This window comes from Stegodyphus dumicola, chromosome 5 (assembly GCF_044657685.1).
Source record: "Stegodyphus dumicola isolate Sdum_Otavi_A_Nest chromosome 5, ASM4465768v1".
Classification (NCBI taxonomy): domain Eukaryota; kingdom Metazoa; phylum Arthropoda; class Arachnida; order Araneae; family Eresidae; genus Stegodyphus; species Stegodyphus dumicola.
In genome coordinates, this window is record NC_140772.1 from 63,776,364 (window position 1) to 63,803,518 (window position 27,155).

The 27,155-nt window shown below is 33.5% G+C and overlaps 1 protein-coding gene across 1 annotated transcript in view; it reads right to left on the reverse strand.

Moving 5' to 3' along the window:
* Nucleotides 1-6,490: 6,490 nt before the first annotated feature.
* LOC118202032 (1-phosphatidylinositol 4,5-bisphosphate phosphodiesterase-like) overlaps nucleotides 6,491-27,155 on the reverse strand; it is a 112,069-nt gene continuing 91,404 nt past the window's right edge. The window contains exons 28-31 of the mRNA XM_085817811.1: nucleotides 25,655-25,855; nucleotides 18,741-18,842; nucleotides 11,272-11,416; nucleotides 6,491-6,753 (exon numbers count right to left, since the gene is read on the reverse strand). Of these exons, the coding sequence (XP_085673937.1) occupies nucleotides 6,685-6,753; nucleotides 11,272-11,416; nucleotides 18,741-18,842; nucleotides 25,655-25,855 (517 nt within the window). The 3' untranslated portion in view covers nucleotides 6,491-6,684. The remainder of the gene's footprint in view (nucleotides 6,754-11,271; nucleotides 11,417-18,740; nucleotides 18,843-25,654; nucleotides 25,856-27,155) is intronic.

The following is a 27,155-nucleotide window of genomic DNA, read 5'->3' on the forward strand; positions in this document are numbered from 1 at the left end:
GTAAAATATTATAATCTTATTTTAGACAGAGTTTCTTAAACTGTGGACAGGCCCACGCCGACAATAGGTGCAAGGTCATGCGGCACATGACGGCGCCGAGTGAAAAAGGCGTCGGGCAATCATTGAAACAAGCACTTCCGTCTCGCTGCCTGTATGAACATGGGCGCCAGAGACCGAACCTTCGACCTGGGATTCCTTACAAAGTTTAGATGAAACGGGCTCTGGATGGGACTCATCAGTGGCGGCGCAGACCCCACAGTCCCTGCCCGGCTTTATACTCAGCCTCGGCGAGGTAAAATCAAAATGCGAAATCAAAAAAGATACAAAAGTCACCTTTGCCTCGGGGCATCACTCCTTCAGCATCAGTTAATTCGTGATCGGTGCCTTGCCTTACTCAGTCAGTCCCCGTCACTGGGACTATGAGGGCCAAACCTCCATCGAAAAGCCCCGCTTATATCTACATATCTGCTCCACAACAGCCGAGGGAACGGACACGACAGTACCAGTACGGTCCCTGCCAAGCCCGAACCTACCTGAGTACAATACTCGGGTTCTAGTCCTGTGAAGAGTGTTTATGTACCCCCGTGGTTGAGACTGCCTAGGTACAGTACTTCCTAGGACGTGTCCGATGCCTGTATGAACAGAAATTTTTTTTTCTTATTTGAACGCCTCTCCGGGGATCGACTCAGGTAAAACCTGGGAAGCTACTGATTAGGATCTGTACCTAGGCGGTCTCGGCTACGAGTGTTTAAAATCAATCTCCGCAGGACTGGAGTCATCGCTAGCGATGAATATTTCCGGCTCGAAATGGACCATATGGCGTTCTCGTCCGCTCCGCTGGTTGTGGTTGAGCTATATAATCAGATGTTCGTGGCTGTCCGAGGCGAAAAACTCCCATCTGTGGAGTTGGTGAATTCAGCGAGCCTTTAAACTGCTTGAGGTTTCCGGTGGGCACCTGGAGCCTCAAAACTACATATTCATATATTTCCTTGGTTTTCCCCCTGGGGGCGCCTAAAGCCCACACCTGTATACCAGGACGTTGTGTTAGCAGGCCGGATTGGCAGCCCGATCTGTCTGACAGTGTTTAAGTGACTTTGTACTGCTGTCCGGGGTTGGGGCTCTTGTTGATGGCAGATGTTTTTACCATCCCTCCAGAACGGTTGAATGTGAGTTGCTGAGTATTCCTGTCGACTCAGTCTTAGTTCGTGGTCTCGATCGAGGGGTTAGTGGCCCCTTGGATCGCCTCTAGGGGTTGGGGCTTTTAACTGTGTTAAGGCAACCTCGAGTTTGCCAGATGAGTGCCCCTTCCTCCTAGCACACAACCTTATTTGACCGAAATTTATAACCAGGGCAGGAGTTCGTCTCTGGTATTCTCTTCTGTCTTATTTGAAAGTGAAAATACGTGATGCCGATGCGTATGTAAGGGTAGACGCATTCAAATTGTTTAATCCTTATTTTGTATTTACTGTTGGAATAGTAGTAATTTGTGCAACATTTATCTTTTTTGTGATTGCTTGTTATTATTGTCTTTTTACACACACACAAATGAAAAAGGTAAATGCGGTTACATATAATGTTAAACTTAGGTTAACTTTTTAATTCGGAAAAGCAAAGATTTGAGCATAATTACTCGAAAACTGTTTACCTCTCTTGTTTGAACAATTGTCGTAATTTTGGCCGCGTAAATTACTAATATCTAAACCATTTTCCTCTAAATTCTTTAATAAGAATGTTGTTCGTCCTTCACCGGTCGTATCTGTTGTAACACAAAATACTAAAACCTTTCTTCAATACTCATGTCTGTATTTTCTAAGATACCTCATACAAATTAATATCTGCTCTTGATGGCTGGCATCAGGGGTACAATCAAGTTTGGCCTTTTTGACCTTACTTAAAATAATTTGCTTTATATTATCCCCTAATAAGCTAATTGTTTCATTTTAAATTTTATCTTCAAGGTAATGAAGCATATTTTTTTTTAGTTTGAATTTCATTAATATATACAGACATGATAGGGTCAAATTTTGTGATCATTTCTGTACAAAAAATTATTATTCCTTTCGAATAACTTGTTACTGGAACCACGGGGAAGGCTAAGTTTTGTTTGGCTAAAAACTCAATGGTATAAATGATTCTTTCAATAACATCGCGCCAATGCTTAGTCTCTTTTTTTTAATAAATTTTGAAATTCTGAATCAACAGGTTTATTCTTTCGTAATCGTTCTAGGAAATCGACCAAAGATGTAGATTTCGGAAATGCAGTTTATTTTTCTCATGAAGTTTTATGTGCTCATTTAAGTGGTTCCATTCGTCAAATTCAGAACTACTCAGTTTTGCGTTGCTGAAACTGTTACAAATTTTGCAGAAAAAATAAATATATAAATAAATAAATAAAATAAAAAAAAATAAATAAAATAATAAAAAAAAATAAACATAATTTTTTTTTTTCAGCAGAAATTAGCAACCTTTTAACTCTTTCATTATTTCGCAAGATTCGACAAAAGTACATCTAAAAAAAATTACGTACATTTTTGTCTTTTGGGAAACCGTAACTCGAAACCAGGATATCCAGGACTATTTTCTATTAAGGCTTGAACTTGGGATAGCAATAATGGACTTGGGCATAAACCGGAATCATCAGGCATAGGAAAATGCGCATATACTGCAGAAAGTGTAGATTTCGCTAGTATTTCTTCCGTTTTTCTCGACCGGCTGCATTGAAGTTAAAGGTAATTCCCGAGTGAAAACACTTTCTAACTCTTTCTAACTCTTTCTGATTATTACTTTCTTTTGGCAATTTCAATGGCAGCTGAGACAGTAGTGATAGTAGCGTTAGCTTGAGTATTCTCTGGGTTTTGGAAAAACTAAGTAATTTTAAAGTTCTAATTTAATAAATCTTTTTCTCACTTTCTCTTCCTTCATTGCATTCTGCTCCTCAGACAGTTTTTTTTTCTGTTTTTCTTCAGACATCTGAGGATAAGTGAAAACAGAAAAAGTGGAAGTAAAAATAAAAGTAGAAAATAACTATTATAAGAACTATTGCGTAATTAAGAACACTCGAAAAGTCACTGTTTGAAATATTTTACCTTACTTTTGAAAAACTGAATATATCTTAAACCATTGCTTGGAAAATATATGAATTATTAGATCAATACCAAATAATTCAAGGAGGTGGTAGTACTATTTTGTTTATTAAAGAAAATAAATCAAATTTAAAGTATGCATTTAAGACGTAATGAAATAACGGAACATTTTCCTTCGGTTTTCCATATAGCTAAAAATCAGAAAATCGCCAATTTTTGATTCATTTGTGTATTTTTATTTCTTGTGTATTTTTATTTCTTCAAATCTCAGATAAGTATATTTTAAATTCAGTGGCTCTTCGTAAATATGAATAACTTCGTCAATTTTTTTTTCTCGAAAGATAATAATTTTTAGTTCAATAAACAAATGGTTCATGTAAAAAACATTTTTCGAGTAATTATGCTCAAATCGTCACTTTTCTGAATTAAAAAGCTATTCTAAGTTTAACTTAATATGTAACTGCGCTTACCTTTTTTATGTAGAATAATAATAACAATAATCAGTCAAAAAAATCACAAAAAAGATAAATGTTGCACAAATTACTATGATTGCAACAGTAGACACAAAATAAGGACTAAGCAATTTGTCGATCGCGCCTCAACTTATGCCAAAAACTGCAAAAAGCATTAACTGATAAATATCAAAGCAATATAAATACTATAGATCTTATGCATGAACTGCAGTTTCGCAAACTTTTGGAGAAATTTCTATATGCATTCACGGTTGAAACTCTATAAGCTGCATTGTTGTCAAGAACATAGCGGTGCGCAAAAAAGAATTTTGGATATATCCCTAGATATACAGCATTTTTTATATCCTCTTGTAATAACACTTTGAAGCGTCGTAAACTACGCTGCGAACAACGATTTATTAAGTGCAAACTTATTAGATATCTAAGTTAATTTGTTTTTAATTTTAAGATAATAAATAGTGTTCAGCAATATATTTGGTATCCAATGCGTTTAATGTATTATTTCGCTTCGCCTGGAGTATTACATTTTATTAACATGTTGTTGTTGTTGACTAATGCTCACTTGTCTGATTATAGTGAGCCCAAGCCCACGAAATTCCTTGTGGCAAGGAGCGCAAGATACGCCTGTCGTTGGCAACAGGCTTGAGCACCTTACAGATAACAGTGCGATTTAGCTCCGTTTCACCCCCTAATTTTGACGGAAGCCATCCTGCGGGAACGTGTCCGAGCGTCTCCCACCCCTCTTCCCCTATCACCGATCTATCGAGACGACTTTTGCCTCGCATATTTAGAGTGCCCCCATGCCGCACGGACACAATACATTTACAAACATCCATGCATTCTCCGAGATTTGAACCCGGGCCCTTCGGCACAGCAGTCAGCAACGCTAACCACTATACAGGTTGGGCGGCTTTTTATAACATAAATATATGTATAATTCTTCAATAAATATGCCTGAGTGTGAGTTTTAACAAAGCACAAAATGTTTGCATATTTAGACAATTTAAAAGATAAAATGTAATTTTTTTTTTTGGTTTTCCATGTTATTATGCTAATAATGCTTCATTTTAAATGTTAACCATAAGCAATGTCCCTGTAATATCGTCACTGAATAAAAGCGCTCGCTAGACATTTGCACGACGGCACCGATTAGGCTTGGCGCGGGCCTGGCAGTTGGCTGTGTCTTTGCCCAATATAGCAATGAGCAAGAATGTCACATATGGAAAACGCAACTGTCATCCAACGACAGCATCTTCCAACCAAAATCGCACTCATTAGAAACAAAAATAATCCATACAGCAAACGATAGATATTGGCTTTCAAAAGCTACTTTCGAACTCTGTTACCTACATGCACAATCTCTTAATGCTACACGCCATCCTAAATCTAATCCATAGTTCTCATATTTCAGTAATTTTCAAAGTTGATCTGCGATGCTTCAAAATGTTTCCATTTCGACTTGATGAAGGCACATGCCGGAAATGGAGGCAGAGAGGGAGCAGAAGCACTTCCTCGTTAAGCTCGAAAAACCGAAGCAAATTCACAGTATCTGCCCACTAACGCATTTTCATTTTAAATCTGTCGTCAGCAGCTTATGTAAAGCAAAATTGTAAGAGAATATGCCTGTGTATCACAAAGTTGCGCATCTATCTCTTCTTTCCCAAAGTCAACAACACACATGTATATCCACAGGTCCACATTCGGTCTATTTTCTTAAATCAGGCGTAATACTAATGCATCTAAGGTAACATGGGAAATCCTCAGCACTATCTCGCAAGCTGTCCATTAGCATTCAATCATTGTCTAACGGACTCTAACGGACAATACAGATGACAGAATTATATCAGCGCTATATCATCAAACAAAAGGCACTAATCAGGAAGACCAAGGCAATTCTGGACATTCTGGCAGCAAATGGACTAAATTTGTGGGTTTTGCATAATTCCTCTTTTGCATACTTATGCAGTTCATAATAATCAGTCATAATACGCAGTTCATAATAATCAGTCATAATATGCAGTTCATATTAATCAGTAATATTACCATTCTAAGATATTCTTTGTCAAATTATGTCTTGCTTTGTTATTTGACAACTTCATTTGTATATATGTAAATATTTAATTATTATTTTCATTTATAAATTTTAGGTACCAATTTTAGGCTAAATGTAAATAACGAAAGCTATTTGTATGAACATACATAAAAGAGCTGGCTACCTTCGAGGGTGGTGAAAAGGGTCTCTAGGAAAATAACAGCAGGATTAACTGTACAAGAGAAATGGTGTATCAGTCTTTACCCGACTCCTCCATGCCCTTGATCAGTTTCATCATTGATCCGCAGTTTTTTTCTAGAGTAGATATTATTGCGACAAAATGTAATTAAAAGAAAGGGAAAACTTGAATGTTTTAACGAGTGAAATAAAATAGTAAATACTGTAATTCTCTGGAGAACTATAAGCGGTTATGGTTAACAACAGAAATCACGAGACTAAAATTAAAAATTACTTAAAATTAAAAAATAAAATTATTAATTACGGTTATAAGACAGAGCAGTTAGTAACTGTGTTGTCATCAATCGCTTTCAAACCAGTTTCCACTGAAATCCTTTAGCAGTCGATATCTTATGAATATTAAAACCTGGCCGCACACAAGCGACCGACAAAGAACTTTAGTTTAAGAGGATGCCAAATTTTTCATATATAAAGGAGTTAATTAAATTGTAATAAGAAATTTAATTACATAACATTTGGATATATTAGTGTTCGCGTAGTATATTTTGTCTGTGTTTTGCAATGTATGGTTTGGCATCTTCGATTCAAGGCTGGTGAACATCTCGCTGTTGTCACAAGGTGATTATAGCAATCGCAATAATAATAATAATAATAATAATAATAAAAAAAAAAAAATGGGTTACTTGAAATGAAACAACAAGTCGAAATATTTCGATAATATTTATTTTTCACATATTTTCTAAAGAAATATCAGATTTAAAAGTCCAGGAACTTTCTTCAATCGTATATTAAAAATATCATTATAGTACAGTTTTGAAGATGGGCCATTTCTTATTTGTTTGATCTTTCGATTAAAATTTGTTATTGCATAATTACAGCTATGATGTCCAGTAAAGCTTCATATTACGAATACTTTCTTATTCGCTAATTTGTATTCAATTTCTGCATTATCATACATTCCAACTTCCTGCAAAAGATATATTTTATATTAATTTCTTAAAAAAGTAAATAATGAACAAATTTTTGGCAATGAATTTTCAATCTGTTTCCTTCTATAAAATAAAGTAAAATAATAGGAAACAACATATATTCACCAAGAATAACAACACAAATTTTAAAAAATCTCCAAAGAGTGACTTTTGCAAAAGTATTATAGGTTAATAAATGAGCAAGCATAGATACGACAAAAGATATTCTTTTTATTTATTTGAAAAGTATTTTCCAGCCATGTCTGATATAACTGCCATTTTTATTAATGATATATTGAAACAAAGGACAGAAAATCTGAGAATAGTAATATTGTAACCATTACAGAATATAGGTTTTATGAATAATTTAAAAGAATAATTCGTTAAATTTTGCAATCCAAATGTCATACATAATGTTGCAAATGTCGTAGATCATGCAACTTCAGAAGTTCTGCAGAAGTACCTTTGCAGTAACTTAACATTTAAAGGAGATGCTGTAAAAATGCAATCTACCTTTCCTCAAGATATGGCTAAAGAAACTTTAACTCTTCGGTCGTTGTGATATTAAGCAATTCTTTCTTCTCACATACTTGCGATATCTGTCAGTTGTAAAATTGTAATGCGAGCTGTGTTCGTTCGCGCTCGTTACGGTGTGCAATTGGAACATGAGCTGAGCTCATTCATGATCATCAAAAGCTTAAAATAACGTGTAAGCTTCAGGAAGTGCTAGGACAAAACTCAAATAATTAACATAAATATATATTGTAGAAATAATTAAAATATTGTAAGAAAGACAAACAAAGAAAGGACGCAAATAATTCAAAAGGAAAGCGGAAGAGTTAATTTAGAGCACAGGCGTTAAAAAGTAAGTTTCTTCATTTGACATACGTATGTGGCACTAATCTCAAGTCCAGGGTAAGGTTAGTTTCGGGAATAATCTTAACTGACGTAGAAACTAAACCCATCGTATGCCAAATGCATTTTAGTACTGATGGGGACTCCACCACAGTTGTGATGAGAGCATTTTGGGGGATGATCATTAAAAGGGGCGGGAGACAAGAATATTCGAAAACATCCCGAGGCGTTGAATATAATCTTCGAATAATCGGCGGCTTGATCTGCGAACGTTTTCAGCATAAGAGGCAAAAAGAGAAAAGTTTTAAGTTCCTTAACTATTAAAAATTCGGGAATAATGGTGGAGATTTAGTTAGGCAACTACAGCAGAAAATTTTTCTCTGTTGTATGAAAAATTATCCGCTACTAACTTTGTTCTGTCACACCTTTACAATAGTTTTACAATTTTACAAGTTTTGTTACAAAAAAAAAAAAAAAAAAAAAAAAAAAAAAAATGTTCCACGTGATAGCCATTATTTTCAGGTACCATCTGAAATCGTAAAATGGTATGTTCCACAGTTGACAGAATGGGAAATTTCAGTACGTGGCGTGAAATGATTTAAGAATAAAGTTCTTGGCTTGTCATGACTTACCAGATGTTCCAAATGTCCCCAAAGCTAAAAATAGCATGGATCGAGGTCTGAGGATTAAAATGACGTTTAGCAACCTACCGTGCAATGTGTGGAAGAGCCCCATCTTGCATAAAGATTGCGCATGCAAGGCACTGACGTGCTTGCAAAGACGGAACAATTTCGTTCTCTATCAGTGATGCATATCGCTGTCTGGTGATGAAGCATGTCACTGGATTTGTGAAACTTAACTCCTCGATGAAGTACAGGCCAAGAATAAATGACGTAAAATATCTACACCACGCCGTTACGTTTGATGAAGGCAATGGAACCTCTAAGACTGGACGCAAAATTTCTGATTCCCAAACTCGGCAGTTGTGAGTATTCACTGCACCTCCCAAATGGAAATGCGCTTCATCTGTCCAGAAGATATTCTAAGGCCAGTCTCAATCAACTTCAAAGCAGTCAAGAAACTGAAATGAGAACCGGAGTCGAGCGTCAAAATCATTGGAAGCAGCCGCTGCACTAATGTTTATAAGGATAATATCGGAGGATGTTCCGCAAGATTCTTATGGACAGTTGAATGTGACCTATCCAGCGCCTTTGCTATACGCTGAAAGCTGATTCTAGCCTAAAAGTTCGAAGTTGCATCCTCTGTGACCTGAAGCGTAACTTCCTGTGCTGCTTCTGCAGAAAGAGGTTTTCCTCTTCCAGGACGAACAGAAAACTATCCTGTTCCTTCAAATTTCGTTACCATTTTCCGAAAGTTTTTAACATTAATTGGACGTCTTAGAATCCTCTTCAGAATCCGAAATTTCCGCAGAGCAGCTACTACAGAATTGCTGTTTTGGTAAAGCAGTTTTACTAACACAGCGAGATCTCGTAAACGTTTCGTCATTGTGAGCAACAAGCACATTAAGAACAAAGTCTCCGCGAATATTTCTGGGTTTATAACATCTGCTGCATGACGTCAATGAAGATTTACACTTTTACTATAATATGCGTTTTATCGGATTTTAGTCTAGTGACTGAGGTGGTTTTGCGAACGTTGAGAGCCTAGTGCTTAGTTATCCTGATCAAAATAAAATTGTTTCCAATCCAAATTTTGAGCGGATAATTTAAATTATCTCTTAAAATATTTAAATAAAGAGCATGGTTCATTATGCCATTAATAAACACTTAAATTACCTAATCCTGATGCTAACATGCACCTCCATACAAGGACGCTTCCATCGTTATGCTTTAATGTTCCAACTAAGTTCTTGGGATTAAGTTCCTCGTTTTTTCTTCATACAATTACATGCCCATCGGAACTTAAAATATTAAATTTGATTTTGTCTTCAAATAACACATGGTTCCAATACTCTTCGGTCTTATTTACCATTGATTTTGCGAAGGAAAGAATAAGCTTTCAGTTTTTGTGCACGTACAAAAAAGTTTCTTCGAGCAGAGCCCTCATGTAATCTAGCTGATCTAAGTACTCTCGGAACAATTTCAGTTGAGACTAAAATAGGAAAATTTTCAATCAATTCTGTTGAAATCTTTACAGCACTGAAACGTGGATTTTTCACAAATTTTTCGGACTATAAATCTCTTATTATGTCGAGTTAACTTTGCCGGAAGACCTCTTCTTACTTTATTTTCGATCCAATTTTATTCTTTAAAGCATTTTATCACACACTGCACCGTAGAATAGGATAAATTTACTAATTTAGCTATACCTTGATTTTCCACTCTTTTGATGAAAAATGCTGAATTTTCGAATGATATTTGTTGTTTCCTTACGACTACGACCCATTTTTAAAGATGGCATGCAAAGAATAAAGCCAAACGAATTTCTAAACGTCATCAAAATGCAAAAGTAAAGAAAATATTGCAAACGATAATTTTAATTTTTACAAAATTTAAACGAAATTTTACAAAAATGTTTCGGTATACGATCACTTTTTGTGGCGTGTTTTATCTATGCCTCCGCATGGAGATGATATGAAAAAAAGGGCTTTATATTCGAATTAAATTCAGAGCTACATTGATTTTTCTACAAATTCGTTTTTTTTTTTTGAAGTGTACGAACACTTTTCTTAGCTACTGTATGTCTTTTGACGTCCCAACACATCAAGAAAGTGTAGGGGTATTTGAAGATGATACCAAATCAATAATGGTGAGAAGACAACGAACCATAAAAAACGTAATGTATAGCATTTTATTTTATTTATTTTAGAAGTATAGAATTCTCAAAGGCATCAAGTTAGAGGTTAAAACGAGAGCTACAGCTAGCTGGTTCAGCATAAATGCCTTTTGGAAATTCTTAAAAAAGTGAAAATTAGGAGACTCATGCTTCACTATAATAATAATACATTTTTTCATTCAGCCTGACGAACAGTTGAACAAAAACACAATAAAGTGACAGAACATCCATCTTATTCTGCTGATTTTGCTATGTGTAACTTTTAGCTATTTTGTAATCTAACACAAAGTTTGAGTGGCTTACATTTTCATTTCGAAGATGTGATTGATGATTATTATTTATTTCTACATTCATTATATTTATAAAAGCATAGTTTTCCTTGATTCCATGAAATGGATGGCTTGAAACATTAGAAATTTAAAAAAGTCGTCTAAGAAAGTGCATTGGTAATGGGGGATTGTGCTAATTTGAAAGTTTCTAAGATTTGGCAAATTTAATTTGTGGCATTTAACTGCATCTAAAAGATTTCAGACTGACCTTCATATTAACTTCAGGATTGCAAAAGGGAAGCAAACAGATAAAGACAATGATCGTAACAACAATGCGTAGGGACTCCTGTGGACAAGAATATAAATTCAGGAGCTTTCGAAAGATAAAATGTGTTAGAAAACGCTTATACAAACTGACGAGAACTAAATTTGAAAGCAGAAAATTAGCTAATTTTGCCAGTAAGATTATAAAAAAGGTTGCACTAACAATAATCTGTAAAGGTAATGTTTTATACTAGCCCAACCCATCATTCCAAATAAAAATAATAAGCTTATACAAAGCGGCTGTGCAATAATATAGAAATAGAAATTAATTACAATTTGTGTATTCTTGGTAAGCTCAGAGTGCTGCTTGTCGTGGCTTTTTGTAAGCTTGTCTCTCTCCTTGCCTTGCTTCATTGCAGTAGCTTTCCTTTCATCAATGAACTTCTTCGTATTGTTACTGTTTTTTTCTCTCAGGCGTCTGTAACACGTCAATTATTATAAAAATAAACAGATACACAATTAAAACCTTCTTACTGAAATACTTCAGTAAGAAGTGTAAAAGTTTGATATATGCATATTTATCACATATTTCAACATAAGACAACACTTTAATTTTGAAGATACAACTGAAATGCCTTTACTTTTGAGTTATTCTTTATTTTTATTCATAATTTTGAATTACTTTTGCTTGTCAAGCAATTAACTTACGTTGTATAAAATTATTTTTGTTGCTATTAGTTATTTAAAAGTAATGGGGTAAAAAGCGAATACAAGGGAAGGTTGTCAGAGATTTCTTGCCACAGTTTTTATATAAATTGCAGACCTGACCTTTTAGGTACCTAAAGGATTTCATGAATTTACTTAAAGAATTATTCTCCATTTAAAGCGCAAATAATACTATTTAATTTAAACAGAAAGCAGGGTATAGAATTTATATTTGTCATTTTGCATAAATCTAATTTTGCGGAAATATTTTTTTCAGTGTTCCATTAATAATTTATATATCACCTACATGCATTTCTATTGTTAAAATTAAATGATATTTTCAATGCCTTTTAACTCATTTCATAACTCACAATTAAAATTTTAATTATAATTTAGTTCATTAATGTTTTATTGGTTATATATTTCAGAAAAATTATTTTTCTCCTTCGAATCAAGAATCAATGAACATCAGAGTTCTTAAACAAGATTAGTTTGAACATTGCTCTACAGAGAACGCTTACACATTTTAACTATTTAGATAAAGAATTTTAAAAAAGCGAATGTTTTGGAATAAAAATTTCTTATTATTTGAAATGAGAATACCTTCTGCTGCTTTTAAATTTATTCTTCTTTCGAAAGGTCGCATGTAAACAAGCTGTGGATTGAAGGATATATTTTTATGCTTTGCGATGAGACATTTTCCTTTCCATAATTCGAAAACATTGTGAAATGGCACAGTACTAAAATTTCTAAGTGCCAATTAGCAATATTATTAATCGAAATGGGAAAAACCATCTAACATTGCTTTTACACCGAATAAAGGTTCCAAATAAATACCCGAAAAGGGTTGGTAACGTTTCTAAAGAACTGTTTCTATTGTTTCTGAAGTTAAATCCTTGGTGGCGAAAGAAAATTGACGACGCAGAAATCAGCCATAGAGTCTTTAAATATATTTGCAGCAATAATAAATGAAATAATAAACCAATACAGACGACTTGAAAAAGCTAAAAACCATACAGTTCACCAAGTTTAGCAAAGGCAATATGGCCCAACACAGAACAATTTGTAGAACTCTGCAAAAAAACTATTTAGCATGAGATAAATGAAGATACATTATGATCCTTGAAGAAGCATCAATTTATCTAAGTGACTGCAACCAAAAAAAAAAAAAAAGTCTGTTTATTATGGGAAAAAAGAGGATAAATTGTACAAATCTGGTAGGGTCAATGGAATGAAGATTTCAGTAAGAGGTTTATGATTGTCACGGAATTCTCTTCAAATGGGAAATTAAAAATAAGGAGAGTGGAAAAATTAATGTTAAAACTAGACCAAAGAAGAGTTTATCTAGTCCGATAGTTAGGGAAGAAATTCCAATTCTTCGTATCGGTGACTTTTAAAGGGTGAAACCTCATCATGACAAAGCAAAAATCATATTTCAAAATGTAAAACTGCATTCCTTGAACAATTGAAGACTGATGCAGGTAGTATTCCTGCCAAGTCCCCTGATGTTTCATCTATGGACTCTTATTCTGGTCTTTTCTAAAGAGCTAAGCTTAAATCCGCCACGATTTGCGTACTCTGGGAAGTAATGGAAGAGGAATAGAAATCAGTACCCCTAGAAATTGTACGCAGACCCATTCTATCATGGAAATAACGATGCAGACGTATAATCCCGAAAAAAAGGTGATCAGAACAAGCATTTTAAAAATGCTCATTTTACATTTTAAATATTAATTAAATGACTCCGAAATCGTTCTAAAAATGTATAAGCAATTCATTCAGCTCCAAAACTACTTAGTTTATTTCTGCACATATTGAGAAGTATATATTAGGAAGAACTATACTACTTTTAATACTAAAAATATTGAGGAGTACTGATTTTCACTCATTTTAATGCGGCTCAACTATAACTTTATAATCTATTAATTAAAGTCAATTAATTCAGTTTAATTGTTTGTATTTACAGCACTAACACATTTAAAAGATAGGAAAATTAACTCGGGCATTGTGATTTGCGGACTAAAAATCTATCGTCATTATCTCTAGCTGTTTCTTCGAAATTTAATCCTACAATTTCTTATGGAATTCCCATACTCTACGCCTTCATTGAAATAGTTTCCAAAACATCTTCGGATTAAGATCTTTATGGAAAAATTTAATTTCATTATTTTACTTGAGTCATTCTTATTTTAGAATTATTTCAATACTTGACATATCCTCATTTTCCTAAGAACAGGGCCAGCTCAATGATTACTGGTGCCCCGGGGAAGTTGAACTTTGACACACTTTTTAAGTTTTCACAAGACAAAAAAATTAAAAGTATAGAAGTGAGTTTATTAGTTTGATTGTTTTTCAATATACAATGAACAATATTGTTTTTTTTTTCAACTAGTATTTATACAACAAGAAATTTAGCAATAATTAAAATTTTTTTCTAACCTTTAGATTAGTAAATATTTTTACAGCACTTTCTACATTTATTATTCTTGCAATATCCTTTTCTGTAGACAAAATTGCCAAAGAATTCAATCTATTTTGAGACACGGATGACCATAAGTATGTTTTTATAAGTTTTACTAAATCTTCTCTCGCTAGCGGCCACAGTAATAGGTACTATTATTTTTAACGCAACTTTACAGAGACATTTTGCAGCTTATTAATGTAAATGAACTTAGCCTGTTCTACTGGAAGCTTTACATCTTCCGGAAATAATGTTTTGGCTATATCTAGTTCATTCAACTGATCAGATTATCCTGAAATCACTATTTTTTAATACATTAACTTACTTTTCAAACCCTGAAGGGTTTATTTTCAAACCCTGAAGGGCAAGTTTATTTTTATCTGGCAGATCTTTAAAGTTATTTAAAAGTTCCCGAATCTTATTGAAATTTATAACTGTTCCAGTCTGTCTGATAAAGAATTAATAGCTCTGATTTGCACTGAATACATGATTTTGAAATCTTTTTCCTGTGTCAGTTGCATTCGAAACCTCATCCGTGCACTAATGATTAAACATACTTCTTTTTTCTTATTCTTTTAAAAATGGGCTCTATATTTAATATTGTAGCTAATTCTTTTGTCGATTCTAATGCTTTTCCATATCTGTTTGGACAGTAATCAATTTAGTAATCAATGATACTGTTGAGATTTTAGGTATTCTTTTGGAAGCAGGCAAGATGGATAATTAGCAACGCCTTTGCGGGAAATCGAACCACGGACCTCTGGAATAGCGACCCAGCGTGCAGAACAACTACACCACGAAGGCACGTTAGGAAAGCGGGAGAAATACTTTATAATACTATTCATTAATGAAACTGCAGTAGGTAGTTCAACAGAGGCGTTCTGCAAAAGTTTTGTTGACAACACTTATCCTAAGACATCATATTAGACATTTCTCATCATTAGAAAAACCAAAATCCTCTATTTACGTTCCTTCTATTACCTTAATCTACAAAAGTCTGTGTTTCATGTCGCACTACAGGTTCAGACACAGGTATTTTTGAAAGTTCCTAAAGAGCTTCTCGAATTCATAAGACTTCATTTTTAATGGTTTTGACACATTCTATTTCGCATTCCCATCTGCTCTTGTATAAATGTTTTTCAGCGAGGCAGTTAACATATTTTTTCAATACATGCCATCACTCAGTAGAGACAGAAAAGAAAGTAAGATGCGCTGCACAGTATCCTCCACCCCCCAAAAAAATTGAGTTACATACAACTTGTTGTTTTTCCACTAGCCGCTAAATTTAGGCTATGGCATCATGTTCACGTAACATACATATCCATATGGCGTCCCTTGGATTTTCGTTCATGATCTGTGCCTGAATTTTTTGATATTTCCCTTTTATATTTGAATCATCAATCCTGAACTCTACAGTTCTGTAAGCTTAGGTTCCTGTTTCTAAAAAATAAAGTACACTTTCATATAAATCTTTACCTGCAGATTCTATGACAGGTTTAGATCTAATTAAATGTAATTTATTGCAGTATCTTCTACAGCTAAAATCATATTATAAACGAAAGCTGCTCCACATGACTCACAGGCAAAATATTTTAGTCTTATTTTAGGTTGTGTGAGGTCACGCAGTCTAAAATGAGACTGAAATATTTGGCTTATCTAGCTTGGTTAAGTATATTTTCCCTGACGGAATTTTCCAACTAATTGATAATTTAGTTATGAATATTTTTACCACAATATTGAACGTACAATTCTTTAGATACAACTCGATGTGAATGTTCACTTATTGCAAAATCAAATTTTCCAAGTAACTCAACGAGACCTAAAATATTCCAATTAATTCAACGAGAATAAAAATGTGTGAATAATGTGTCTAAAGTTCTTCTGAAAGCGAAATTGTGTTCAGCTAAATATTGACTAATAATAATTTAACGTTGTAAAACTTTATCCCAATGCTCTCATTCTTTTCCACTTGTGAGTAAAGTTCCTTATTAGAAATTTTATTAGTCTGTTTTTTCATACTGATTTGTCAAACCATTTCTTTAGGCTTTCCAAGTGGTGTACTGTAACTTCATGTAACATTTTTGGGTGCGCCTTTATTGCTTCTTCTTTTTGGAAACTTTTTTTTTTTTATTTTCATAGCCGGCAATATTTTGGAGGCAGGCCTTTCTCAATTTTAGGGTAAGAAAAATGATATAACTGTCTATAGAAAACAACTAACTGCCCACAGAAAACAAATGAAAACATTACGGAATATCATTATAAACTGCAGAAAGAAAAAAAGAAAGAAAAGAAAATCTGAAAGCTTTAGGCCTAAAGGGGCGTTTTGTTTTTTAACGTTTCGTGTGTTACCTCTATTTATTAAATATCCCGTTCCTCGCAATTAAACCATAAAATTCGATTCAACGGCAATATCGCAGAAAATTTAAAAGGAGCATACCTTTAGAACATCCGATACTGACACGCCCTCTGGAGTTAAAAATGTTTTTTCCCCCGTACAGATTGCCATTGCTCTCTTTGAAATCGTTGAGTTTGTTAATCAAAATTTCTTAATTTAAAATATGAAATAGATTAGAAAAAAATTTCCAAAGTTTGTCTTCCGGATGCCCATATTCGAGTGGAGGACTACGTTATTCAAAATCTGATGTCCTTAGGTACCGTTGTTTTTTCACAATGCGAGAAACATACATACATTCATGCAGATTCTTCATTATTTAATTTTTTTAAATATAAAGCAGGGCTCTAATTTTTGGTGGCAACAATTTGAGAAGTGAAACGCCGTTTTATAATGGACGACGTAAAATGCGAAAACAAAATTAATAGCCGTTCTTGTCAAATTGCCCCTTTGGGCTAAAAGCCATAGAAACAAATAAGATAATGTTGATTCTAACTCAACCTCCTCAGGGTGCTGCCATATATACGAGTATAATTTCTTTTTTAAATGAAAGGTCGGTATCTCAAGAAAACAACAACAAAAATGCTACATCTCAGAATATCAGTAGCTGGATTTGAGTGACACTCGCTTTAGGAAAGTGCTAAAAACGTCAGTCTGAGAAAATTAGTATTTATTACTTTGTGCATTGTTTAAGAGGATGAGGAGATTCTTAATGACTCTCTGGGAAACTAGGCGAACCTTACCTTGAGCGGGGTCTAGCCACAGAGTTATCGCTTTAACAATGTATTATCATATTAAGTAAGTCATTTTATAGCATCCTAAATCACAGCCCAAGTAATTTATTACATTTATTAGATTATGGCTACACATAACAAGGCTCGAACGAAGACATTTCTCCTTCGGAAATACAACTCCAACAATGGCCGAGTGGTTAAGATCGCTGAATACTGGAAGTTTGAACTGGGTTCGAGCTTGGCCACATGGGTATTTCTCCTGGATTTCACCATGTATAGTGTGAATAGGATTAAATTTTCCTTAGAACGTTCTCTATGAAGTCATTCCACCTTTTACAAAATTGCACTCGTGTGCTCGAAAGCTATAACAATCAAAATACCTGCGTTCTAGTCATTAAAGCCTATGCTAAATCAAAAATCTACTGCCCGTAATTTTAATATTTTCAGAACTCGAGACATAAATAGCTTTCAGCAAATCACATAAATTTACACATTGAACTCAAATTCCTTTGCAAAGCCAACATTTTTTTAGAGAAGGAGTTTATGCATCTTCATGTTCCTACTAAGTATACTTTGCAAACGTATTTAGTTTGAAAAAAAAAAGTGATGTATTAACTACAGATGAAAAAACAGTTTTTTTAACACAGATGTAGCTATCATCGGACTAAGCGCGCCTCGAATGAAGGCGAAAGAAGAGAAATGGTGACAAGGCTCAAGCATTAGAGAAGCTGACGGGCGTAGGGAGTTCATTGACACTTTGACTGGATCTTTAGATGTACTCTGTTTGAAGCTCCTGTTATTTCGTTTTTGAAAATGCTATAATATTTTCCCGCGTCCATAACCAATTTGTGAAAATAAATTCTGATGCTAACATGAATAATGCTGCATCTCACTCTATGAAGTTTCATCAATCCTTTTATACTTATGGACAACGTATAAAATGCACAATATACTTCAGTGAACAACGAAAAAGGGGATAATAAAGTTTCGACATATCCTGAATGATAATTAGCGGCTCGTTAATGTTTTCAGTTTGTAGCCAAATCAACTTGAAAAGTAAAAATTCAAATTCAAGGAACCGGTGCATTGTATTCCATTATCAGATAATGTGTACATTGGAAGAAAAGCATGATAAAGAGGAAAACAAGTTAATGTTACGACTAAAGGAACTAACTACAAAATTTCAATTAGTTTTCAGCCACTCCGAATATGCTAAAGAATTTTTATTTGATGTTGATTCTAATACAAAGCGAAGCTAATTTTTGTGGAAAAGTAAATTAAATATTCAGAGGATAGAGGATGAAAATTGAACCAATTTATTTTTATTAACGTTAGAATTTTATTCTCTAGTACAACACAAACATATATAATGTATTCAATAAAGTTAAACTGCCATTTTATCTTCTTTGTTACTCTGTTCGCTTACCGCGAATTGATTTACGGATTAAATAGTTACGCTGAGGAAGGTGGTTTTCCTGTATATTAAAAATTCTCTATCATAGCTACTCACCTTTCTCTTTCAGCTTTGTTTCTGAGCGTCCTATCATTGTTTACCTCCTTGGCCGTCTCCATAGATATTTTAGCTTGTCTGGCTTTCATTTCTTTATTTTCACTATAAAAATTCATGTTTGTTTATTTAAATAGCATTCAAAACATACTTAGATATATTTTTATATATTTACGTTACATATATACAAATTTAAGATAATTCTCAGAAATTACGAATCGAACAATAGATATACAATTTGAGACAAGAAATACCACTAATAAAGATATATATAATTAATGATATTATCCGCTACAAAATAAATTTTTTAGTTGACAAACAAAATTAAACTTTTGTTCACAGTCAATTCGAAAATTAGCTCTATCATGAGAAACTTATTAAGAATTGTATTATTATGGAAAGTCGTAGCGAGCTGTAATGGCAGAAAATAACGAATGAACAAATAAAAATTTAAAAATTAACTGTTAAGTAAAAGCTAAATCTGAGAGGATTAAGTTTTATTATAAAAAATATTCAAATCAACTTTATTTATGATACAGTTATGCTGTCCTCTCTCTATAAAAAAAGTGCGCTCTAGATCGTTAGTTGTAAGCAGACAGAAATAATAGCGAATAATTGCATTCAAAAATTTTTATTATAATTTAGGAGAAAAAAAATCTAGGTTCTGAATTGATAACAACGAATTCCAAAATTCGTTAATTTATTAATGAATTTAATCCATCGTCAGACTGTGGTATACTGTTAAGTTTTGGAATGGTGATAAGTAAAATATCAATATCTATTTTCGTATTTTCACAAGTAAGAATTGTACAATGACAACAATGTAGCACGAATGAAGTCTGCATTTATTTTGACGTTGATGAAAGTTTAAAGCGGCTTTAAAAGAGCTATTTCACATGGAAAGGCAGAACATTTTAAACTGAGCTAGAAGAATACTGCACGAACTTAAAACTAGATAGTTTGTAGAAATAATGAACGACAGGTAACTGTCACTGAAATATTTATAGCAATGAGAACTGCTTGTATATCAGATATGATTTCTTAGAATTTAGAAGGAAAATTAAATGAAATATTTCGCGAAAAATTTCCCTTTTGTTTCGATTCTACGCTTTCTTGTTTCCTAATATGTGCAGGATTATTTATAACTTCGTGAAACATTTAAAAAATCATTTAACAAATAAATTTCCCAACGAATATCCGAAACGCAAATTCATCTAATTTTTTTAACATATTTTCTAAATGCTCCAACTTTGGTGATGCGACAGCGATAATCAATTTCATTCCACCCGTGCGCAATTACGTTGCGACTGACAAATCGGTAAAATGGTTGCAAAGATTTCGGAGTTAGTGAGCGGACCGCATCCTGTCTATCTCATGCAGCTTAGGAAAAATTTTAATTAAGATACTCACGCAAATGGCTTCACTTTTTTTTCTTTATAGAAATTTTGTTACTTTATGCTTGTATGCTTGGCTACATGATCAAAGTAAGGCAGGAGAACTTTTCAAGTCGATGCAATCGGTAAGCCGATCAGCCTGGCTTTCAGCTTTTTGATGTTTCCGGTTTTTCTCCGGTTAGTAATTCTGATGTATGTAAACCCACCAGCGGTAAAGTCGCTAAACACTGGTGTTCGGTCGGAGGTTCGAATCCCGCTAACGGGATGGCTGCCTAGACGTTTCCGTAATTTCCCCCATGTGTAACGTGCATATGAGCCAGTTTCTCTTAGAAATTCCTCCACGAAGGCATGCCTACTCTTAGGCAGATAGCCTTCGATGTTTTGCCGTAATCACATAAGACAAACCAAACAAATATGATGTATGTATGGTTTTCATGAGTCAGTTGCTTGTTGGTTGGCTGGTTGCACAGCTGCGCAGTTCATATTGCTATATAGATAATGTAACGAATCGCTTATAAATTCTCTTTACTTAGGCACTTTATTAGGTGTATCTTATATCAATATCTATGTCTGGAATTGTGCATAATTTCTGAATGCTGCTTTTGAACGAATTAAAGCTATAGCCAACAAATAGTTTACAGATACCAACTAACCTTAAGATTTCAAATCGCAAATAATTATAAATTTGAACTTTTTCTTTTTCGTTATTGTAATTAGTATTGTTTATGTGTTTTTGATAAATATTTAGGAAGTGAAATATAAAATTAAGTTAACGTTTTTTTTATTTAACCTTATTTACACAATTTTTATTCTATTAAGAAAAGTTTCATTTTGCCCCCTTTCCCCCCAAAAAAATTAAAAAAAAAAGAAGTGAAATATAAAATTAAGTTAACCTTTTTTTTATTTAGCCTTATTTACACAATTTTTATTCTATTAAGAAAAGTTTCATTTTGCCCCCTTTCCCCCAAAAAAAATTAAAAAAAAAAAGTGACCCGTCATCTTCTTTCAGATTGTGCCTTTTGTTCTCATGCTGTTTGAATCTGATACCACTGATGTTCCACATATTACAGTAATAAGTAATATCTGAAATTACGCGATTGGTAGGACCGACGAAAAGCGCACAAGTGAGGTGTTAACTTTCCACATAAATACATATAAATTTTACTTAAATGAGACAAAAGGCTAAGAAGCATTTGTTTAGAAGGAAATTATATTACAAGAATACGGTTTTCATACATATCATTACAAAATATTAAAATAAATGTGTTGTGTAAAACGGAGTTATTTCGAAGCCTGTAGTTTAATAAAATTTAACAAATTCGTCTGACAATTGAATGACTTTTTCATCGCGTAAAATTTCTTCATAGTAAGCTAATAATTTTTTTTATTCTTGGCCCACCAGCGGCCGAGCGGTAAAGACGCTGAACACTGGTAGTTCGGTCTGAGGTTCGAATCCCGCGAACGGGCTGGCTGCATGGGCGTTTTCGTGGTTTTCCCCATGTGTAACGTGTATACGAGCCAGTTTCCCTTAGAAAGTCCTCCACGAAAGGCATCCCTCCCTTTAGGCAGATAGCCCTCGTGTGCTTTGCCATAATTAAATACACCATACACCTTGTCTTCTCCAAAATTTGTAGCACGTTTCCAATTGGTTCCGAGACCACCTATTAAGTTTGTAATTGTAATATACTTGTCTAATTGTAATATACTACTGGATAATTAAGGCGATCTAGGTTTGAGGTGTTGACTTCTTCAGTTGCGATTTATTTAGGCATCTCTATAAGTTCATCCGATTGTCAGCTCTATGCTAGAAGAGGCCAATAGTTCACTGACGTCATTCCTGAGAACTTCCAAGTCTAGTAGTCTGGCAAGTGTCTTCTACTATTATAACATAAGAATCTTGATTCATTTCTAGCTTTGTTTTCATCTCGTTCTTTCGAGAAAGAATAGAGAAATCGTTTTGGAAACACGTCTCGAGGTTTTTTAGGAAATTTCATCACGATATTCATAAATATTCTTTAACAAAAATAAGTAACCGCGTAAGTTCGAGTTCACTAAGTTGGGAGAGCGTGAATTGGGTCATTTCTATAAACAGAAAAACTCACCTTCAGGGTATTTTTGGAGCTGATCCTTTGCAAATACGCATTTCCCCCATCTCACTGATCTTATAGTTTTAAAATTTATTGCAGGTTCCTAATCCTGTGAACTACTTCCTATGTTTATAAGTGTTTGGGCACTGAGGAAATTAAATATGAAGAAGTAATGCGTCATTAAATAACATTGATTCAAAGGTGGCAATATTATTTTTAAAGCATCGAGGTTACAGAATTTTACAGTTTCTTGATGCAGTTATAGTTACAACACTTTGATTTACGTAGTGTTATTTGTAATATACCTGCAATTACGTATTATTATTTTTTTAATGCCGTAACGCCAAAATCAGAAATCACAAACTGCGATTGTTTATGTTAAATCATAAATATTGTATTTTGATCTAATATTATAAAGTTTCCTTATTTGTTGAAAAAATTGATAAAATTAGTCTTTAGCATAAATTTTCATCAACATTTTAAAATTTAAGTAAGTAATTAATAATTTTTTTATTATTTTCTGATTAATTACATTTAATAAAAAACTAATGTCAGTATAATTTATGTCAGCATTCAAATAAACAACATTGAAAGTGCGATTGACTCTGATAAAAATGCGAAATTCTGGGCAACAAAAATAAATAAATAAATAAATAAATAAAATAAAATAAATAAATAAATAAAAGATTAAACTCTATACCTTGCCGATTTTATATTACGTCCAAAGAGGCGTTTTTTTCATTTGCAAACACTTGCACGTCACGAGAGCATTTGGGCAATCGTCCCTTTGGGCTAAAATTATTTAAAAACAGCATATTTTTAGAATTTTCGGACTGGAGATAAAAGTGCTTTATCGTGTACATCCATTGGTCGCCCTGAAGTCGTTAAGGCTCTAATAAAATTTCGTTTAAAGGGGTGTTAGAACCCAAAAATCTTCAAAAAATGGTGATTTCGGATTTTTGCATTTTCAAATTCTCTACACTTTTATCTTTTTAAAAATAACATTCTTTAATCTCTATGAAAATTAGAACTGTAAAAAATCTAGTTTTAATTTGTCATTGAATGAGTGATATGGATTCTTACATAAAAACGCGTTTTTCTCCAAACGTGATTTTTTTTATATTCGATGTACCTTTTCTCAGGAACTACTGCTCACAGGCATCTAAAATTTTCATGGCTTATTTATTAGGTTTCCTAATATTTACTGAAATGAGCGTTTTGGGATAAACTAAGAAAAAAATATTAAAAAAAATTGTGTGAGAAAAATGCTAAATTTTACTATGCCTAACAAAATATTCTGTAAATTACTCTAAAATTCAAAGTGTTTCAAAAGTTCATTTCAGTATAATCAGATAGGTATACTTTAATTACACAAAAATTTCAAGCATGTATCTACAGAAGACTTTGTGAAAAGTTACATCGGAAATGGCCAATTTAACTTTGTCGGTATAGGGATTGCTGATACTCCTTAAAGCATTACAAAATATGAAATAGATATTAAAACAAATTCGAAATTCCAAATTTGGGTTCCCATATTCGGGTGGATGGCTACGTTACCTGAAAATTTGAAGACCCTAGGAACCATTGATTTTTCACAGTGAGAGAAACATACATACATGCATGCAGATTCTTCATTATTTAATTTTTAAAATATAATACAGATCGATAATATTTGATGGCAACAATTTAAAAAATGATACAGCCATTTATCGTAATTCGACGCAAAATGCCGTTTCGAGACTAATAGCTCTTCTAGGCTAACATCCCTTTGGGCTAAAAATTCTAAAAGTTATTGAGAGTTAAAGATTCTTCCCCTCCCATCGTATAAAATTTTATATACTTATCGCATACTTTTACTAAGATATATTAATTACACATTATAGGATACTTAAGTTGCGCTCATTTTAAGACTAATAATTCATCATGTGAAATAAATTAAATAGGAAACGCGTTCTTTGTTTTTCTAATGAAGAATTCCAGTGCCATGTTGTCAGAAATACCCATCCCAACACAATTTCTAATTTCTTCGCTTCATGTGATACACAAACAGTTGATTTCTAATTTCAAGAAACTGTATACAAGAGCACTTTTGGGTCAAGTGGGTTAAAATTCTATCAGTTTGTATGTGATATAATCTTTATAAAACTCTGGAAGGATCAATTTGATATTGGGGAAGGTATCAAAATGGTCCAGAAGTCACTCAAAAGAGTTTAAGCTTACTTTGGAGGAGTATCTATCTTATCTACGTTTATGGTGAACTAATGGTTGATGACAAACTGGTTGAGAAAATTGTTTCCATAGTACTGGGAGCTGATAAAGAAGATATAAAGAAGCTGCTAGTAGAGCACCATATTGAACTTATTACAGTATAACTGTAGAGACATTAGGTTAATTGGAAAAGCCGGAGAGTTGAAAAATTAGCAACCAACTTCGCCGGGAATCGAACCACGGACCTCTGGAATACCGGCCCAGTGTGCTGACCACTACACCAAGAAGGCACGCTAGGAAAGCGGGAGAAATACCTTATATAACAACAGATTTTCTTGAATAAAAACACGAAAATACCCAGAAAGAAATGTTTTTTGAGGAACAGGGGGTAGGAAACAAGAAGACAAATGTTGCAACTAGAACCAATACTGCAAAACCGCAATGCCATGCATTACTTTAAGACCATTCCGAAGAAGTAGAAGGAAAAAGTCATGCATATAGATAACTTCTTGAAACATAAATCTTCGAAAAAATCAAAGGCATATATTCAGGAAAGTCAAGGAAGCTAAGATTTTCATCGCTAATAGAACACAAAAAGTTTCAAATAATAATAAAGTGTGAAGTGGTGACATACTCTACATTCATAATATACTTAAATATGATAATGACTAATGAATTGACAAATTCATTTCGTTTCCAGCATTGGTGGTGTTTTTAATTTTTTTTTGTGAATTTCTTTTATGATGCTTGTGTGGGACGAGTATAAGTACTATTAAAATTATTCTTGTAGTAACCTAGAGGTGACACAGTGCGCAGCATAACGAAAACCTCTCTGGAACAGATTACGTTGATTATGCAAGGCACCACTGCATTCTATGTAGGTAATACATTTTTTCAGTCACAATATACCTGTGTAAATGAAAGTAATTTTTTGTGCATAAAAGATTTGAGAAGTAAAGGGTAATTTGCTATTAATTCAGCAAATTATGATTACGTTTCTATCGCATAATTTCTGGCTGCAATTAGCTTTAGTGATAGATAAAGCAGTTCTTCAAATACACCGCATCTTATTTCAATGGAGAAGTTTTCTCAGAAATGTTTCCTTTTTTTATGGGGTGCATTACGAAGCAATTACACTAATAAATTCACAACAGAGGAAATAAATAGACATAGACTTTAACGAAGAACTTTCACATGTTTTTCAGAAAAATAAAAGAAATATAAATACATGTCGAATTTTTGCTCCAGTTGTCGCAGCTGTTTAACCTGTTCTAAGTTCATGAGTCGTTCCAAAATGTTGCCTTGCTCAGAGGCTTGAGTATTCAACAGTTCCCATTCTTCTTTTTTATGCTTCTCCACAAGTTCCGACCATTGTTCCATCTGGCTGATCACTAATTCCTTCATCTTCGCATCTTGTGTAAGATCAGACCTATAAAGAATTTGAGAAAAATCTATAAAACGAGGGCTGAGATTAATGCAATCTTTCAGTTTATCTCGCAAACGACTTGTTAAGAATTTTGAAAATTTGTATAATACAGAGCCCACATCTTAAAGTTACAATTGTTTCTATTGGCATCATATTTTAATGACATAGTCATGAAAATATATACATTTGCGATATAAATTATGCTTTTTGAAATGATCTGATATACATAAAATAACTTATTGTACCTGTATATTTCATTTAGGAAAATTCGATCGGTTTTTCTTAAAAAAGTTAAAAGGATCTATAGAGTATAGTTAAGTTTATTTACACTGGTGTTCAAAATTAAACGACTTTTCCCATTTTACCAATTATTTCCAGAACCGATTGACAGAACTTAATGAAATCTGACCGGAACATGCGTTGATATGAGACAAGAATAGGTTACATAATAGTTGCGATATACACTCATGTTTATGTACAGATCTCATCGGTGCAGAAAGGTCTGAAAAGAAGCTGCAAAATCGAGTAAAAGAAGGAGACTGGTACGGGGTATGGTCCTCTCTAACAGTTCAAGAGCTCTCACAGTGTGAATTCAAAGTTAGAAATGAGACAGTTTATGAATTCTAATGGTAATTGGTCTCACTTCAGCTGCAACACTGTTTCGAAGTTCTGAAAGGGTTTGGGAGGCAGGCATGGAGAGTTGCAAGAATATCCGAGGAGTTTGCAATCGACATATAGGATGAAGCTGTGGACAGTTGTGCAACAAGCAGAGTTTGAAAGCAGTACTAAGTGGATACTGACTTCACAGAGTGAATACTGACAGTACTGATGTTCCGATAATTGCATATGATTAATTGTGATAACGTAGGGCTGGTGGGATATTAAGCAGATCTCTGTTATATCCTGGTGATTCAATGTAATCTTGTCATCTATAAATTAAAAACTCATCATTTAAATGAAAGGAAGTAGTACATATTTTCAAAAATTATGGAGTGTCTTAAATATCTCTTCTCATTTCGAAATATATAACAAACATCGTGTTGTATTTATCAAGAAATTTTTTAACTTTGGAAATAAGTACTAAAAACAAAAGTAGTAAATATTTACAAAAACTTGCTTTAACTTAAATATTGTTTAATACTTCCAGAAAAATTTTGATGGGCCGATAGAGAATGCATTACCTTAAGACACTGTTTCTAGTCTATATTTGAAAGCACTGAAAATAGCTAATCAGTAGAAAATGAATAAAATGTTAATTTAGTCAGAAAACAGTTGATGGTTCGGGCTTTTAAGCAAATGGAAA